Source organism: Thunnus albacares, chromosome 23 (genome assembly GCF_914725855.1).
Source record: "Thunnus albacares chromosome 23, fThuAlb1.1, whole genome shotgun sequence".
Classification (NCBI taxonomy): domain Eukaryota; kingdom Metazoa; phylum Chordata; class Actinopteri; order Scombriformes; family Scombridae; genus Thunnus; species Thunnus albacares.
Window position 1 is genome coordinate 14,264,682 of NC_058128.1, and position 18,935 is coordinate 14,283,616.

Here is an 18,935-nt window from a genome sequence, read left to right on the forward strand (position 1 = left end):
CTATAGCTAATTATTTCAACTGTTTATCCATTACTTTGAGCTATTTCAGTTTTTTATCCATCAATGTTAGGTAGGCTGATTAGCTCAACCATTTATCCATTGCTTTTAGCTGTTTAGCCATTTACTTTAGCTCATTATTTCATGTTTATAAATTACTCTATCCTTTAACTATTTAAATGATGTATTACTTTTAGCTAACAAATTCGACCTCTGTTAGCTTGCTAACTAGTTTTCATACACTTTCTGTGGCAACATGTGGCTTTACAGTAATTTGTTATTACAACTACAGATGTATTATTCATAATTCATCCATTACAACCAATTCAGGCTAGTGGGAGGTGTTTTCTGTGTAGTGCTGTGACAATAAATTCACTATGACACCAATATGTAATTTTATTATGGATGTTTATTTTTCTCCTGAACACAACGTGGATATATTTTTGTATCAAATCATGACGTCTATGCTTTCAAATTAGTCGAGCTACTCCAAAATCTTTCCATGTACTCCCTGGCTATACTGCAGAAGTAGATGAGGTAATTGGGAATCATGCTGTACACAGTAATGGCCCCCACATAAACTTGGTATGCAAACCCACACACGCTTACGAGCAGCAGAACACGCCTACTGACGAGAAAACTGTTTTGATATCAAGCTAGATCAGCAGATGGAGCTCCAGAAGCTTTGAAAGCATGTGACTTTGTTTTTTTGTCACAAGTAACCAACTCTGAACTCTCCACCTCATTTAGAGCTCCATATTTTCCTTTGACTCTCCTCTGCCGTCTTTTCTGACTGCCATCTATCTCTCGTTCCTCCTCATTTAAATTCTCTTCTCTCTTTGTCATTTTCTATGCTCTTTCATTGCCTCATCTTCCCCTCTATATTTACATTTATCATTTCAGGCGTTAAGCAGACACTCTTAACCTAGCTTAGAGCTTAAACCCAATCCAATTTATTCATCAACAGCGACATTAGAAGCGTGAGGGTTAAAATGGCAACAAGGCAGAGTATGTAAAAATATTCCAGTGTCCCCGAGAAATGGATTTATCTAAGAAAAGCAGTTAAACGATCATGATATGTTGCTGGGTACAGAAATAAACAAAATGTTTTATTGGTGGACATGATGTAACAACACACACTTACAAATTCCATCTTTCCTGTGTGCTCTCTTGTTTTCCCTTCCACTCCTCTACAGTATTTGGTGTTGCTGCAAGCAGAGTGTAAACAAGCTCTTTCCAGTAAATTAAAAAAAAGAAAAAAGAAAACAGGAAACAAGATTACAACCAGATGCAGTTCAGGAGTACACACACACACACACACGTGACAAAACAGCAGTGGTAAGCTAGACAGTGAGGAAACAAACACGAGAAGCAGAGAGAAGTTGGAGGAAGGAGCAGATAGATCAATAAGTGTTTGATAGGAAAGAGCCAAGTCAGTGAAAATGCACAGGAAAATATTTTTTAAAATTGAAATGCGCATTTGCTTTTAAATTTTTATTTGATTCCTCAAGTGGAGATGAAATGTTCCTGAAGGACACTGATGTGAACTGTGTGGATTACAAAAATAAATCCATACTAACACCCACAAGTTCATGAATTTACAGTGGTCTTAATCTGAATGTATGCATATTGCTCTTTATATCTCTAAAGGTTTGAGCGTCGGTTTGCGGAAATGTCTCATGTTGGCTCCTGGCTGGGAGGGTTTGAAGGGGGCCTGGGCTCCGTAGGGTTTGGGCAGGGGGAGCTGGTCGGACTGGGGGATGTACGCGTTGGGACGGATTTCAGCTGTGGTGTACTCTCCGTTAGGCAACTGGTTCCACTCGTTTTCTTCAGCCAGCTGCAGCACATAAGCACACACACACACACACACACACCAAGCAGCAGGTTTAATATTTAATGTAATATATAATAATGTATGACCTTGGACTCAATAGTTAAAATTTAATTTTCCCAAAGTTTAATCATGTAAATGGAATAATTAATTTTAGTTATTTATTTTTTTATATCTCAAGACAAATAGGGCAGCGTGAACAATTGAGAATTCATGAGCTCAGAATCACAAGGCTGACTAGAGTTTGATTCTTTTATCTGCAGGACTTGAAAATACACATTAGAGAGATTATTGATAGTAGTGATGCTCTGTAGGATGTGATGTGCAGGATTATAGACAATAAACTGCACCTGTGAATCCATCTGATGCAGCTTATGACACAAAGACGACTCGCTGACATGATGTTCAGTGTTTTTCCTCCTAAGACGTTTCTAAGACGGTGAACATAGAGGTGTTGTTTAAAATTCAATTGATAATGCAAGTGCCACTATTTATATTCCAAAGGTGACTAGGTACACGTATTTCTCTCTGTAATAATTCTCTTACCTTTTGTAACATAAGCTAATTTACGTGACATTCGTTTGAAAGACTTTTCCCCTCATTTTGCCAACACACACAGTATCAAGAGCGATTTGGAGGCCAGTTATTTGCTCAAAGAACACTTGGAGTTACGTCATCTAGGAGTTGTCTCGTTGTGGTTGCCAGGCAACTACCAGGCAACTGTTGTTTTTATATTTCTGTTATGGATTAAACAAACAATATGTTGATTACTAAGTTTTAGAGATGTTGAACTTTGCAGAGACCCAGGCTAGCCGTTTCCCCCTGCTTCCAATATGCTGAGCTAACCCTAATCACCTCCTGGCTCTTGCCTCATGTTTGGCAAACAGGCATGAGAGTGGTATCGGTCTTCTCATCTAAAACTTGGCAAGGGAGTGAATAAGTGTATTTCCAAAGATGTCGGACTGTTCCTTTAATATCTGTCCCTTTCTATGACCTGAGCTACAGCTGCTAAATAATTGAATACAGTTTATTTGTGGCTGGAAAAAAAATCCAGAAAAATTCCTCTAATAAAACTAAAATATAGCCTGTAGAATACGGACAGTGACTGGCAAAATTGATTTGAACTCAGTACGGCTGATGGATCAATTTGTAACCATGGCGGACTCCCGCTGAGAGAAAAAAAACAACCTCTTCCAGCGTGCACACGTCCTCGTGACACTACAGTCACGCCTTTGACTTTCACCTCACAACGGCATGCAAATGAACTGTGCCTAAATCTCACAGAGACTTCAAAGAGACGGCGATTTTCTCATGCATATGAACAGTAGTTTATACCCTGGCATGTGATCTAAGGGGTGCACACAAAACAATGAATAATGGCTTTGAATGCAAAAGAAAAAAAAAAAAAATGCAAGAACTGCCAACAAATAAACAGGAAAGAACATATCTCTCTTATCAAGTTCACAAAAACAAATACAGTACATTTTATGGAAAAAGCTTAAAACGGATGATTAACAATGACTCCAAATGTAACTTCTGATTGTGCAAGTTTCTTCCTATTTTTTGTTTGGCATTGTGCATGTAGAGTATTATGGTGTGTTTTGGGGCTCTTAACAGGAATAAACTGGGTACAACAACAAGCTGCAGGCAGCTGGACTGGTTTTAGACACAACTGATCCCTTTCTTGTGTAAACGGGCTCGACTCCTGTCTGCCCTTCTTGTCCTGTGTTTGTGCATTTTGACAAAACTACTCTATTTCCTGCCTAGCCTGTGTGTGTGTGGAGGATTTCTATTCACTACTGTCTCAGCCTGTGCACGTTCAGGTATACAGCGGCCCTTTTGTGCCTCCGAATATTAATCGATTTCGGCCTCGTGTTATGTCCCCCCGCTCCGCTTCTTTTCTTTGTCACTCCTTCTTTTCTTGCCCCTCAGTGCTTTAATCAGTTCCTGACCAGTGATCTTTGTGTATGTCTGTATTTCTTTACCCTCTCTCTCTCCTCTTTGTCCCTTTGTCTCCTCTTCTTGTCCCGGAGCATCCTCCTCCATTCCTCCTCTATATCAGGGTAAAGTGGCAGGTCCTGCTCCAACCGCTGCTGGCACCTGTCCATCTGGAAACACAGGGGCAGCGCGAGAAATATTCACTTTGCATTCCTATCACTCGGTCCGCTTCGCACTCTCTTGGCCTGATTCAATTCAAACTGCGCCCGAAAACAGATGGTCGTATTAGTGTCAGAACTTGGGCAAAGTTATGCCCCTGCGTTTTCTACTTCTAAGTCTTGCTGCAGGCATACATCAGCTGCAGGGGCTCTTCAGGTTATTAACACACATATCTTGAAACATTCTGAACGCATGTGGGGTATCTGCTCAGAACTTGTATTTTTTATTGAGCCAAAAAGCTGTTCAAATCAGTCTCTGAATTCAAAGTGTATCGCTTAAATGATGGTTTAGCTGATGTCTGTCATTTTTCTCTTAGATCCCAAAACCATTGAGCTTGAATATTCTATTCTATACATGAGTTGTTAACCATTAAAGGTTTCAATGAAAAACATGTAATATGAATGATTAAGCATTGTCACTTCATATCTGAATGGAAATGTATGTTTGGATGTGATGCTTGCAAAGTTGAATTGACTGGTGTTGGGCAGACTGGTGTTGGAATTGGGAGGACTTAATACTGAAAAAGCGTGAAGCTATCAAAATATATAATTTTTACAAAGTAAATAAACATATATGTTTCTGTTAGTTATATTGAAGATGGTGGTGTGAACTGTTTTTTCTCAGTGCAGTTATGCAAGATATGACTGACAATATTAAATGAATAAAAATAATGTTACCTTAAAGCTGCACAAATCAATACTTTTAGATTAACGATGGATGAATGACTATGCATAATGTGAAATGTCGGCCATGGTGATGAAGCCACAGAAGGTAATCATCCTCTCAGCTCTACAGAAATTTTTATCGTCTTTCAGCTCATTGTTTTGGTTTTTCCAGCCTGCAACTTTACTGTTTTGGTTCACTCTCACAGCTCTCAACAGTGTCGTTTCCAGCTGGAGCAGGTAGCTGTTTTTGGTGAAAAAGTTCTGATAATCCCACTGTAAGTTACCCACTACCCGCCCAGCACCAAAACAGCACACAAATATAGCAACTGGCTGGTGAACATAGTAGAGCATTAATCAGCTAAAGAGCCAAACATTACACCCAGGAGTTAGCTAGCTTGACTAGTTGTCTTGTCTACAGATAGGAGATAGGAAATAAAAAGTAAAAGGTATATGTATTAAAAGGTAAATACCTTATATAGTAAGAGCATAGCTATGCAGAGATGGATTTAGCTCACATATCGGCAAAAGTATAAAATATAAATACAGTATTTAGTTTTAAACATCAACAGAAGAATGCTACACAACTAGATGTAACATTTGAATTTGAACAGGAAGTTAAGACTACGTAAAACCACCATCTGAAAGACTTACTTACTTACTGTTGATGCAAATTAAAAGTCTTTAAAAGTCCTTTGAACACATGAACAGTGAAGTTAGTTAGCCAGTATTTAAACTTTTCAACAGGTGATACTTCTGGTACAAAGAACAGCAATGGAACTCCTCTTGGTTGCTATGGATATACTGCAGTTCATAACAGGCTAACTGCTAGCTGCCACAGCTATTTTTCAGTTCTAGTAAACAAACAATATAACTGCATAGGGACAATCTGTTTCAGAAAAGTCTGCTAACTTCTAATAGCAGGACCAGTGGTGCCTGTGAATGCTTAACATAATTGCTAAACATAACTGTGTTTCCCTGATGCTTTCATTTCCTCTATTATTTATGAAAATAAATGGCTGAATGTTATTTTGGTCCCCTGTGTTTACCTCTTGATTTGTTTTACTCTGCAAATAAGCTAAATAAATGAGTTTGAGGCAAAAAATGGGACATAGTGAGAAATGATTTCGAAGACACTTTTCACTCTTCGATCGCGGTCAGTGAACAGTGACAGGAATAATGGGAAAGACAGTGGGGAGGCTGAGGGCAGAATGTGCAACCGAAATCGCAGGTTGGACTCCAGAGTCACATTGTTGTGCGCGGTATGTGCTGTGAAGGCATGAGCGACTGGGACCACCTCTGACCTGGAGCTCTTTCTCTTTGATCTCTTGCTGGAGAGACAAAGCAGCAGCTTGCTTCATCGACAGTTCCGCTGAGACAGCCATCATACGGTGACTGGTGTCAATTATATGAGCTCGGAGCTCATTCAGCTGGAGGCAGACGACACACACACACACACACACACACACACACACACACACACAGATTAGGTAAATCTCAACTTCTCACACTGATCTGGAAAAAAAACAAACACATTGTGATGCAACTAACATACATTTTGTGAAGCTGATGATTCAATATGAATTCCGCTACACTCTACAATGCAATTCAATCACTGTAGCTCTTTGCACACATCTGACACTATTTACAACTTATGAGACAAATAAAGACAGCCCAGGAGAGAAGAAGATAGACAGCAAGTGAGAGTAAGACACATTTATAATGGTCAGTGAACTGTTTCATGCCCACTCTGCGGGGCTCCTCACATGGAGCGCACATGCTCTGCAACCGACGTGTCAGTGTGTTTATAGAGGGGAAAAACAGAAAAAGAGACACTAGTGTGATTGTAAATGGAGAGAAAAATGATACAATTGCCTTTGTGTATGTTAGTTAGTCTGAGTGTGTATTCTTTTGTGTGGAAGCGTGTGTTTGTGTCCGTATTGTCTGATGTGTGCGCTTGTGTGCTGAGCCTTATCTCTGTCTGTGTGTACTGTAAGTGGATCTTCTTATCTACCTTCTTTGCCAGTGACAGTCGGTCCTGTTGGCAGTTGTCTGCCTGCTCTCTGAGCGGCTTCGAGAGCCGGGTCACCTGGTCCATGAGGAGTTCTTTTTCCAGGCACTGTCTCTCACGCTCTGCTAGATTCATCTCCAGCTACACGTATAGGGACACACACATTTTCACCACAAAACTGTTGCGATATTTGCTTAAAAATGACAAAAAGAGGATCTAAATTCATTAAACAGACAACATGTATGTTGCTACATTTGCACACACAAGCAAGCATTAACACCTTGTAATGTTACAGTGTACCTGCTCGATCTTCTTCACCAGTTCCGCAGTTGAAGGGTCTGTGCCTTTTAGCTCTTTGTAATCAGCTGTTCGATTTAGACCCTCTAGACTCTGATCTCTGGCTTCTGACAACTGAGAGACACAAAGAGTACGAGTATGAGATGGATTAACATAAAAACAAGGAAAAAACAGTGCAGATAAAGTATTCAGTTATATAATATAGACATTTATACTGTAGATACAGGCCAGACTGTATTCAAGTCACTGTCATCGATGTCTCATAATGAAAATAATACAAGTTATTTCCCACAGGACAGCACTCTTCACTTAAATGAATGTGTAAACAAACATTAAAGCATAAAAGCAAAAACCGCCTGTGTTTCCAGTGTCTTTTCCTCCAGGCATTCAAGTTACTTACTGCTCTGGGGATTTTAAAAAAAACCCAACCTGAGACATGTCTAAGCTAAATGTAGTGCCTATATAGGAGCCACTTCCCGCTAGGTGACAAGTAAGTGGTAGAATGTGATAAGAGAAACCAAAATTTAAAAAAAAAAAAAAAAACACCACAGGATCCCTCCAAGGGACTGGGGTTTTTATTCTTTTAATTTTCTGTCATCTCGCAAGACAGCAGAAATAAAATGTGAGGTAAGGAAAGCACAAAGGCGTTGAGTTAAAAGAGCGGAGAGAGACAAAAGGCGGGGTGGAGGATAAGAGAAGACATTAAAATTAAGTGAGGGGAGAGCGAAGGCATTTTAGATTCATGCCGTAAGCTGACATTCTTATTCTAAAGGAGTTTTTGATAGGATACTTCATTGAAGTACATTGGCTGTTGTGAGATTTGGTAATGCTATGAGTTCTTTTAACTACGCAGGCTGCCTTGCTGCCTTAAAGAACAGAAGAAATAGAGGCCACGTACAAACATCTAGTGCTGAAATGATTAGTTGATTAATTAATTAGATGAATGACAGAAGATTGATGGTTCAAAGCACAGAACTTTAGTTTTAATTCTTGAAATCCCAAACAACTACTTCAGGCTGAATTTTAGGGGAATCCTGTATGACTGCATTTGATACAATTGTGAAGAAATAAAAAGTCTTACAGAGAGGGTAACTTACGGTACAGCTAATGTAAGGTTAGCTGATGTGAAATATTCATGTGATACTGAGGGACTGTGTGGAATAAAGTTATTTTTCCCACCTTTAAAAGACCCTTAGGGAAAATTCATGGAAACTATGTGTTCACACTACATTCACTTATTTTTTGCCACTTAGGGGCAACAGAAACAGCTAAACACAACATTGAACATTTTTAAGTTGATATAAATTGATATAACATGAGCGTTCATTTTGGAGTTGTGTTTCTGGCCACCCTGTGAGTGTAAGTTTAATATTCACTCTCAGCACACCTGATTCAAATGAATGCGTCATTATCAGGCTTCTGCAGAGCTTGATGACGAGCTGATCATTTGAATCAGGTGTGTTGGAAGAGGAAAACATCTAAAATATTCAGGACACTGATTTAAGTGAATCTCTTTTTTTTTTGGACTGTTTATCCACAAAAAAGCTGTACACACTGGGAATTTTCAAACTGCTCCACGATTTTTATAGACTAAACAATTAATCAGCCAATTGAAGAAATAAGCAACTGATTAACTGATAATGAAAATAATTGTTATTTGCAGCCCTAAATGAGACAGCTTCACTTTTACTGACCATGTCAGTCAAGATGAAAATGCAAATCATTATGCAAAATACAGATCATTATAATAAATAGTATTTCATGTCGATTTACGAAGACACCTGAAAAGAGACTGCAGATGGAAATGATACTGTAGCTACGACAGGGAAGTTAATGCAAATACCCAACGGACCCTTCACAACAAAATAAAAGTAGTCTATATATAAAAATATATGTAGCTGAGATGATCAAGGAGCCATGACAGGGACCATAAAAAAAGATGTAAGCAGAAAATAGAAAGGAGGGAAAAAAAACACAGATCAAATGACAGAAGAAAGAAAAAAGTGAAAAAAAAGAGACCACAGGAGAAAATATTAATAGATGCCTGAGGAGATCGGAGCAGGAGACAAGTAGAAAGTGAAGAAGAAGTGATTGGATAGCCAGCAAAGAGTAAAGACAGGAGTGAGGATGAACTGAGGAGAAAAACAGGGTGTGACCTGACATGACCTCGCTTATGAAACAGCAGCTTTTCTCCATCCAACCATGTAGCGCATACGTGTGTACGTACATGCACCTGTGTATGTTTACGTGTTGGTATCTAATGTGAAAGTGTGACAGCGTGGAACAAAGTGATGATTCCCATTTCCCCCTTCCCTTCACGGACAAGATTAATGAAGCCTCGCTCATGCAAACAGGCAGCAAGCCTGGTTAAAACAGACTTTAAAAAGAGGTTCAGCCCCTTAAATAGAGCTGCTTCTCCCTCACCGTCATATGATTTCGGCTTTAACTTAATAGTAAGCCTGTCATGTGATGAATGGAGGTGTTTGTAAGGGTAAAGTTACAGATACTCAAGTAGAGGAAAAAAAACTCGAGAGGCAGAAAATACAGTAAAAGCAGCTGATGGATTGAAAAGCAGAGACAGAGATGAGAGCGGAGATGCATTCAGAGAGAATGATAAAAGACTGAGACGAGGAAGATACAGTGAGAAAGAGCAAAGCAAAGCAGAAAAGACAGCATGAGGACCAGCGTGAGAAAAGGAGGGAGCGATAGGATGTGAAAGCAGACAAGAAAGACTGAATTGGAGACAGACAAGAAATGCTGAAAAACAGGAATTGCAACAGACCAGTGTTATCTGCAGTTTTCACAGAGAACATAACTGACAACAAAAGCCCGGCGCGAGCAGTCGAATGCACGATTAGGATCGTTTCAAAGTCAAAATCAAGCGACGAAGCCGGAAAAATGATTCTGTTTATTTTTTGAACATACGAATGAGGGCATGGAACTGTAAAGGATCATGTGTGATCATGGTGACACCACAAAACACTGGGGGGGGGAGGGGGTGTCAAGCTAGCATTACAGCTGTCTCTCCTTCAGTACTCTGTGATTCGGATCACAACACAGAGTAACAGTCAGTCACAGGGTAACATCAAATGACATGTGGATGAAGCAACAGTCAACATGTCGGCCCTCCTGCTGGTTAAACGCCTGTGTGGCTGCTGGAACTGTAGTTTTTTTAGTAAACTATATTTAGTACCAGCCCACACAGATATTACACAAATTAAACAAGAGCTGATATTGTCAGTTGGTAGAAAAATGTAAACCTCTTTGTCATGACAGAAAAATTAATTGCACTATAAATAAATGCCCTCTTTCTGGTAATAACTTTACACAAGTCAAAGTAAACATCGAGGATACATGTATTGATTGCTTAGAAAAATTAATTTTGTTTACCTGTTCTTATGAAAGTGTATTAAAGTGTATTATGTAATGGTTGGAAAAAGAAAAAAACATCAGCGTCAAGAAACCTGTCACTGGCCATAAAGATGTTTTGATTAATTTCAACGCTTTAAATGAAGATGAACTTTGCAGACGTCAGACTCTGCGAATGCCCGACTGAGAGGAGTGTGTGCCCAGTCCTCACTTCTGAGTCTGATTGATCTGTGTTCCACCCTCATACATAACCACTCTAAGCCATTTAAACACTGCATGATGGATGTGGTACAGCGCGTCTCTGTCACTCTCCTTCTCCTCTTGCCACTCTTCAATCAATCTTTTTTTTTTTTTCCTCTGTTGTGCCCTTGCTCTTAACATTTTTATACCCGTCCTCTCTCTGTTGTTCGTATGCGCTGATGTTTGTCTTTCTCTTTGTATTCATCTGTCTCTGTGTCAGTGTCTCTGTTCTGCCTGCCTGCCTGCCTGCCTGCCTCTGTTTTCTTCATCTGACAGTCACAAAGAATAGCTTCTTTCTTGGCTCATGAATGCTGTAAAGCATTGTACATATGACAGCTTCCACGCAGAATACAATTTGCATCTAATTTACATTATTTCAGCTCAGTTAGCAGTTGACATGATGGCTTAAAAAGCCACATAATGGATGGCACACTGCGTGATTAACAGTATAATAATAAAAAAATAATGACCTTATTTATATACCACATGCCAAATTAGGTTACAAAGTGCCTCACATGACAAAAGACAAAGGGACAGATCAGTAAAGCAGAAAGGTCAGTAAAGTAAAACAGCAGTAAAATCATAATCATAATAAGGTTATGTGAGGTTAAATTACCAGAACATGTGAACAAATGAGCTGAACTTAAGCTTCCAGAAGCCCCAAATGAGGAATAAATTTTAATTTGATTTGGAAATGTGCATTTTTAAGTTGTCTTCAAAATTAGAATTTAACAGCACACAATATTAAAAAACACACATGTAATATTAGTAAACAGATTCACACTGTTGATGTCAAATTGATCCGTTCCAGAGAAAAACCATGTCAGCTGTTGGTTTTCCTTCGAGTGACAGCAATACCAGCAATGGGGCGGATTTTCAGTGTTCAATGATGGAAAAAAATCTAATTCACAACCTCGTAAAATCGAACAAAGTCAAATCATAAATACAACAATTATAATGAATAAAAACATTGAATAAATAAATAAATACAGACATTGCAAACACAATGTCAGATAAGGCAACTGGGGCACATAATGATCACAAGTTTAAGGGTATAAAAGATCTTATGTAGGTATGTTTCTAGAGGAGATTTAAAAGATGATGGTGATTCTCAAATCATTTAACAGCCTTCAAGCTCCTGACAACCATTTCCCTCCCTTTCAGTCTCTTCCTGGGAGACAGGAATGGTTATAAATTAAGGCTCCTGCATGCAGAGAAGCTCAGGCTACACAGAGTCCCATAAGACATTAAAAGAAAGATAACTGAGGCCACGCGTAACCTTAGACATAATCAGTAATTGGATATGATTTGGAGTTACTGTTCCCATAATGTATTAGCAGTTAAGGTGGACAGTGCAAAAAATTAGGAATGCAAAGCTAATTGGGAATACTGTTATAAATAGAAATTTTGAATTAACAAGACGATATTCAGGACCTCAATAAAAGGATGGTAAAAGTAATCAGTAAGATCCCAAAATCAATTATAAAGCGGGCAACTAATGAAGAAATGCCAACGCAGGCCTCGTCTTTTAGTTGGTCGTGGTAAAATATGTCTGTCACAATGTCATCTTTTTATTTAAGGTTTTTGTGCTTTAAATATGGTAAAAAAAAAGAGAATATTTTGTTGAGTAAAAGTTGTTTTCCATTTGAGATCTGCTGTGTGATCTGCTTTTGAGATCTGCTCTCTGTGTGCTGAACTTTGAGCAAAACTAACTTCTAGTCAGTCCTGCAAAAAAAAGACAGTGTTTTAAGAGAGGTCAGATTTAAGAGGTGAGTTAACGAATTTAAGAATTGTAGCATGAAGTTTCACACACACACGCACACACAACACAATTGAAATTACAGCATGTCACAGTATTATCAGCCTGTTTCTGTTTCTGTTTGTTTTATTTTCTTTCTTGCTCTCTACCAGTCTGCCTTTAGTCTCTCACGTACAGTACAATTCACATACACTTCCACACATTCACACACACACACACACACACTGTCTTTCAGAAGACACAATTCACAGAGGGTTTCCCCATGATAATAAGTTCTAGACAGGTTGGACAAAGATTTAAGAGAGGGACAGACAAACAATATGACTCACTACCATAGGGACGATGCAGTGTGTTATCATCTCCATCCTGTCATGAATCTCACTCCATCGTTCTGTTTGTGTTCTGTAAATATCTCACTGTCTGTATGTTTGTGATATTTTGCATGCATGTGGGTAAGTATAACAAGTGTAGCTAGTCATTAGAGGACTGTTGAACAATATTCAGTTGTTGCTGCGAGGGTATTATCACAACTTCACAAACGCTGCACTGATGTCAGTGTCTGTGCTCATGTGTACGTGCCTGTATGTGTTTGAGATGTCAATGTGCCAGCAACTCAAACAAGTTGTAAATCCTGAATCCAACAACAACCTCTGTTTATTTTGCGGCAATTAAAATTCCTCAGAGCAAATGAAAGCCTCAGAGTATATTGAACTTCAATAGTCTCACAGATGGTCCGATCTATCTTTGTCAAAAATTCCCCATCAAATGGAGGGGGAGGGGGGGTCCGTCTGCAATGAACAGATAAACTGGTCACAGATGAATACAAATATACAATATATATGATAAATTGACAGCAAAGCAGTTGCATGGAAATTGAATTCGCTCAGAGGATGAATTTGCAAAGAGAATGAATTGGGCTGGCAAGCCTCCTGCAAGAGGAGAGACCCCTGTGTTTCACTTTTTGCACCCAGGGGAGCTATACGGCTGTATGAGGGAAAACGGCGATTTAGAAGATGATTTGCTATTTACACAGGAAGGAGAATATACGGAATGACTGGGTGGATGAACAGACAGATGGGTTGTTGCACCAATCAGGGATGTAAGTGTTGGTTGTTAGAAAGTTCCAGAAGTTGCATGTGCATCCAAACAACAGTAAGAGTCTACAGCCACGCTAGCAGCTCTGTGAGGCTGTACTTGAACACAGCTTTGAGCTTAAGGCTAACATCAGTATATTAACTTACTGATGTTTAGAAGGTTTAATGTTTAACTTCATCACCATCTTGGTTTTTGCTAATTAGCACTAAACAAAAAGTACACCTGAAGCTGATGGCCTGTCATTAATTTTGCACGTATTCTGTCATAAACCAACGTATCGGACAAATTAAAAGTTTGGTCTGATGCTGACAGAGGAGGATTGCTCTCAATGACAAGAGATGCCTTTAGTCACAGAAGACAAAACATTTTCGGCTGTCCAGCCATCATCAGTGTTACAGTCATGCAGTGTAGCTGCCTTTTAAGTAGCAGACACACAAGTGAGTCCCCTCAAGGTAATTAGCATTGCACCTGGTGAGGTAATCAAACACATGACAAGCAGTGAGCACCCACTCTAGAAACAAGAAAGACAGCAGAAACCAATTATCCACAGGAAAATGTAGGATTGTTTCCACATCAAATATCAACAGACATTCCAATAACTACTAGACAACACAATTAAACAACAAACAATATATCTACACGTAACTTTACCTGATGATGATGCTACATGAAAAGTTAATAATCACCTAAGTTATTACAAGACTTTTCACTCAAAATCACAAACGTCAACCTCATGGTGAAGCTCAAGGAAAAAGGGTCAACAAAGTCAGTAGAATTCATCTTCTGTGACCATGAACGTCTCTACAAAGGTTGGCAGCCCATCCAATAGTTGCTGAGATATTACAGTCCTGACAAATGTGGTGGACTGACCATAAGGCTGACATTGCCATCCCTAAAGCCATGCTAAAAACAGGAGGAAGGAAGGACAGGAAAAAGGAATTTATGAATTTAAAGGCTGCATGTACAGCCAAATGCAAGGTCAGACAGAAAGGGGAAGAGGGAAATGGAGATAAACTGGGGAAAAAATGTGGAAGGGGGAAGGGAGGATGATCAGATAGAGTTACTTCCAATTAAACAAAAACCTTAAGAGTAGCTCAAGAGAATAATGGGAGGAAGTGTGGTCAGGCAAAGGCGGGGTGCGTGGGGTGAAGAGTCCAAGAGGGAAGGAATTTATGATGATAATGAGAGAAAACAATAGAAAATAAAAGTGAAATGAATTCGAAAGCAACACAGAGGCCCACTGTAGCAAAATGATAAACAGCAGAAGGAGTAAACAGATGGAGGAAAAAAGGGGAAAGGGGTGCTTTTTTTTTTCTTCCGAAAGCATCACATGATGAAGTCTGTTCCAACACTGCGTTCATCCAAAAGAGCACAAGGCTCAGATGAGAGGAGTCTGGTCCAGCAGCAACTCGAAACCAGTCGCTCTGATCCTCAGCAGAAACACACCCAATCCCACAACGCAGCCGCTGGCAGGGAAACTGTGTGTATGCGTGTGTGTGTGCGTGTGTGTGTGTGTGTGTGTGTGTGTGTGTATTAGGTGTCGCTCAAATCTCTCTCCTTCTACGTGTCTGTCAATATGCATTGCAAAGTTGCTTGAATATGTTTGTGTTTTCATTTTATTTATTCATGTGTGTCTACGTCTGTCTCTGTGAAACTCGCAGCGGTGTCTGGTTGTTTGGGTTTGTCTCTCTTGGTTTAGATCTTCATCTTCTTTGTGCACGTCTGTCTTCGGAGTTTAGTTAGCGAACTCGCTGCTTCTGTCTGTTCGAACTTCTGAGAGTGTTCAACAACAGTTGGTTCACCTCAGCAGTGAAAGGATCAGCTCTGAAAACCAGGTTTGAAATGACCACTTTTGATAAGTGATCAAAGACAGCAGAGTATGATTTTTGCAATGTTGTTTTTCTAAAAACTTTGTCTTAGGGTTAAGAGACTTTTTTTTTTGAAATGCACAAGTAAAATCACACAGAGGAAGGTCAAAATACACACTTGTTGCTGAAATTAAGTGTAAGAGCCAAGTATAATATAAATAATGAGTCTATTCAAGAAAGTCTAGTCTCAAGTATTTCAAAAGAGACGTCTGCTCATTTGTGGTGAATCTTTCTGTCTGTGTTGTTACATGCTTCACACGATCCTACAAGGACTCTCCACTACTGACATCACATGATCACATGAGGAGGTAGAGGAACACACACACACACACATTGCTGGACAATGGCCTGCAGCACTGTTGGATAAACTGGTTTATGGACATGCATACAAACACACACATAAACACAAAAACTGCCAGAGGATTCCAAGGAAAACTTTGCTTAGCTTGTGTACACAAAGCCTGTGGTTAATCCTGTCTCCTGAGTGCAACTTTTTATCGTGTGATCACACCAGGAAGCGCTAATTGACAGGTCTAACTGATTCCAGATAGCGTTTTGAATCTGATGAGGCGAGTTACACCCTGATGTAGTTGTGGTCACACTGTGATTGGACGTTGGGGAAATGTGCGCAGCAGCATACTGGAGGCAAATTCTCCATAAATGAGTTGCTATATCAGCAAAGCTATTTGAGGGGAACAGTAGAGGTAACACAGAAGCCTACAAAACGAGCTTCTGTCTGCAATGCTCATTCAGTACCAGAATATACCTAATGCAGGCCCTAAAACAACTACGCAGTAATCTTCAGTAACTATACAGTAGACTCTGTTCACAGCAGATATTAGTTAATCAACTTTGAAAAAGAAAGAGTTTCTTCTTTGGAAGAAATAAGGGGAAGAAACAAGAAGTAGACGTGGGTCTTGGGAGTTACTCAGGCACAGTCATCAGTGTTTACAAAACAGTACGAATGATTTCCATGAAATCCAAGGTTTTAAGGAAATCATTCTCATGAATACACACCAATTTTTCCACCTACAGCTAACAAATCAGTATGCAGTTCTGCAAGTTTGGTTGAACTACAGACTGCCAAGTGTGCTGGTTTATATGCATATTTCTTCCCCCACCTCTATCTGCAGCATGGCGATCTCTGCCTCCAGCTTTTTCTTGATGGGCACTTCCTTCTTCTTCAGGTCTATCTGTCTTCTCTCCTCGCTAATGGCCAACTGTAAGTCTTTCATCTCCTTCTCCAGGGTCTCCAGCGTCATGTTACCCTTCGTGATTGCTGCCTCCTGGATGTTCACCCTCTCATGGTAGTTGAATAACACTTCCTCGTGTTCCAGGAGCTGAATGCCACTGTAAGTGACACACACGGCAAGGCGCATATACACATTATTTGACATTAATAGTTAACTTGAACTAAGGCAACATTATGTAAGCTTCAAATTAGGAACATACAGGGAATTGCGACGCTGTATGGCCGTCTCGTGATTCTTGTTTATTTCCAGAAGTGCCTGCTCCTGCATGTTGTTCATTTGTGTGAGCTTCATCAACTCCAATTTGTTGTCTTCATACTCCTGACTGATCTGACGGTGCTTCCAAGCAGCCTACGAGATATGTTTTTAGACTTATAAGAAGACACAAATGAATGATGTAGGGATATGTTGGATGAAAAACAGTTAAATATAGATGCACAAACATGTATTTAAACCAACCAAACCATTCAAACCAACCACTTAAGCCTTAAGGCATATGTTTATTCTTTTAAATGGCTTTAGCCCTAAGATGTGACTTTTACAAGAGACAACACAAACTGTGGTGAACTGTGTGTGGCTTGTCGTGTTATGAAACACACAAAGATAAATACAAAGCCTCAAAAACAACATTTAAGTACCCAGATAGAAACTTTTTTAGCTCACTCGAACCAGCTTAAACAAGTTTCTCTGTTAAAATTTGGACCCCTGAGGCTTTCTCTGTAACATACTGGTTTTTTTGTAAACTGTTAACGTAAATGTGTTAGCTTATAGCAGACGAGATGGACCTTGGACATGTCGTTGTGTAGTTTGTCCCTTGTTTTGCAGCTGTTGGAGATCTTCATACGAGCCTTTGTGAGTGATCTGGAATGGGCACACACACAAAGAAGAAACTGCTAGAAGAGAAATATACTGACAGGAATGCTGATTTGGCACCACTGATACGTACTAACAAACGCACTGGTTGAGAAAAAGTATGAAGTTATTTGAAAAACTGAGCATCATCAACTTCACAAAGGCAGCATTTGTTGCAATGTTCTTAAAAGTATTTTGTTCTACGGATGTCTATGTCTTCTTTTTGGCATCAGGATGTATTATTTCATTGTACTAACATGTCATACACTCAACCTTCTCCCCACTGCACACATGCACACGCACCTGTCCTTGTTGATGACTATGCTGCGTTGGATCTCTGTCTCGTTTTCAAGGACCTTAACCTGCTCCATCAACTCCGTGACCGTGTGCGAGGAGATCTGCTTGAGCTTGACATACTTATTTTTTTCTTCCATGATCATGTCGCACAGTTTACAATACTGTAATATTCTGAAGGAAAAAGAAACACACTGATTAGCATAAACAAACTTGGTGCTCATTACAAAGTCTGGTTGCAATCAGAGCAGCTTTCTTTTCTACATTGTTTACATTTGTTTTAGAAAATGTGTCACCAAGAGTTTATTCAAATTATTATCATTCATGTAATACATTAGAGTTGTTAACAATGCTAGCTAAATATGAGATATTTTTTTTCATATTGCAATTACATGGTGAGAAGACACACAATAATGAACTACCGTCCCACCCTGTGGCTGCTTGACTAGATGAAGTTTTTTCGGGGCAGACTCCGGTGTGTGGTCGTGACCTAGCTGAATGTATTTTGAGAGCCTCCTGTCGTACTGGGTGGTACCAGATGCATTTGTCTAACTCGGAACACTGAAGTATGACCAATTAGTGAGATAAGGTTTTCTGCCCAGGCAACATGTGCAGATGTCTGAATTAATTGTGCTCCCAGCCATTACACACATCAGAGGAGCCAAACAAATAACCAGGGAATCAATTATCAGTTGTGAAACTGTTAACATCAATGTACTGTATACAGGCGTACAGCAATGTTAGCTTGGTAATTACTGCAGAGGATGATCTTATGAATTTCTACCAAATCAAAGACAGAATTTAATTTGCTTTACTTATTATACAGATACTTGTTGACATTGAATAATCTCAATATTAAACAAAGAGAAAGAAAAAGTAAGTAAAAGACAGAGAGATGGACAGGAGACAGGAAGATAGTGACAGAGGATGAGGTAATTATATTTTCCCTAACACTACCTATTAACAGCTTAGCAGCTTCTCTGTAACCGAAATCCTCTTTATCATGACACGCACCTTTGCGTTTCATGAAAGGAGGCTGACAATGAAAAGAGAGAAGAGAAAACAACAGTGACACCTGCGCTGCAGCACAGCGTTGAGCTTGTTGTGGTCCATGATGATCAGGGCTTTTTCTCGCAGTTCCTGCTGGATGTTTTGGTTCATTTGCTGCAGATAGGTTCACACAGGGAGAAACTACAGTATCATCACCTTTTTGCTGGTGTGTGTTTGTGTGTGTGTGAGTGTGTGTGAGTGCA

At 39.5% G+C, this 18,935-nt stretch overlaps 1 protein-coding gene across 3 annotated transcripts in view; it reads right to left on the reverse strand.

Moving 5' to 3' along the window:
• Positions 1 to 388: 388 nt before the first annotated feature.
• ccdc146 (coiled-coil domain containing 146) overlaps positions 389 to 18,935 on the reverse strand; it is a 48,773-nt gene continuing 30,226 nt past the window's right edge. For 2 of the 3 annotated variants that reach the window (XM_044342824.1, XM_044342823.1), the window contains exons 14-24: positions 18,758 to 18,846; positions 17,692 to 17,856; positions 17,322 to 17,397; positions 16,739 to 16,887; positions 16,408 to 16,636; positions 6,959 to 7,069; positions 6,662 to 6,799; positions 5,952 to 6,077; positions 3,814 to 3,936; positions 2,179 to 2,259; positions 389 to 1,834 (exon numbers count right to left, since the gene is read on the reverse strand). In XM_044342824.1, the coding sequence (XP_044198759.1) occupies positions 1,634 to 1,834; positions 2,179 to 2,259; positions 3,814 to 3,936; positions 5,952 to 6,077; positions 6,662 to 6,799; positions 6,959 to 7,069; positions 16,408 to 16,636; positions 16,739 to 16,887; positions 17,322 to 17,397; positions 17,692 to 17,856; positions 18,758 to 18,846 (1,488 nt within the window). In that variant the 3' untranslated portion in view covers positions 389 to 1,633. The remainder of the gene's footprint in view (positions 1,835 to 2,178; positions 2,260 to 3,813; positions 3,937 to 5,951; positions 6,078 to 6,661; positions 6,800 to 6,958; positions 7,070 to 16,407; positions 16,637 to 16,738; positions 16,888 to 17,321; positions 17,398 to 17,691; positions 17,857 to 18,757; positions 18,847 to 18,935) is intronic. The other variant, XM_044342825.1, reaches the window with a different exon arrangement.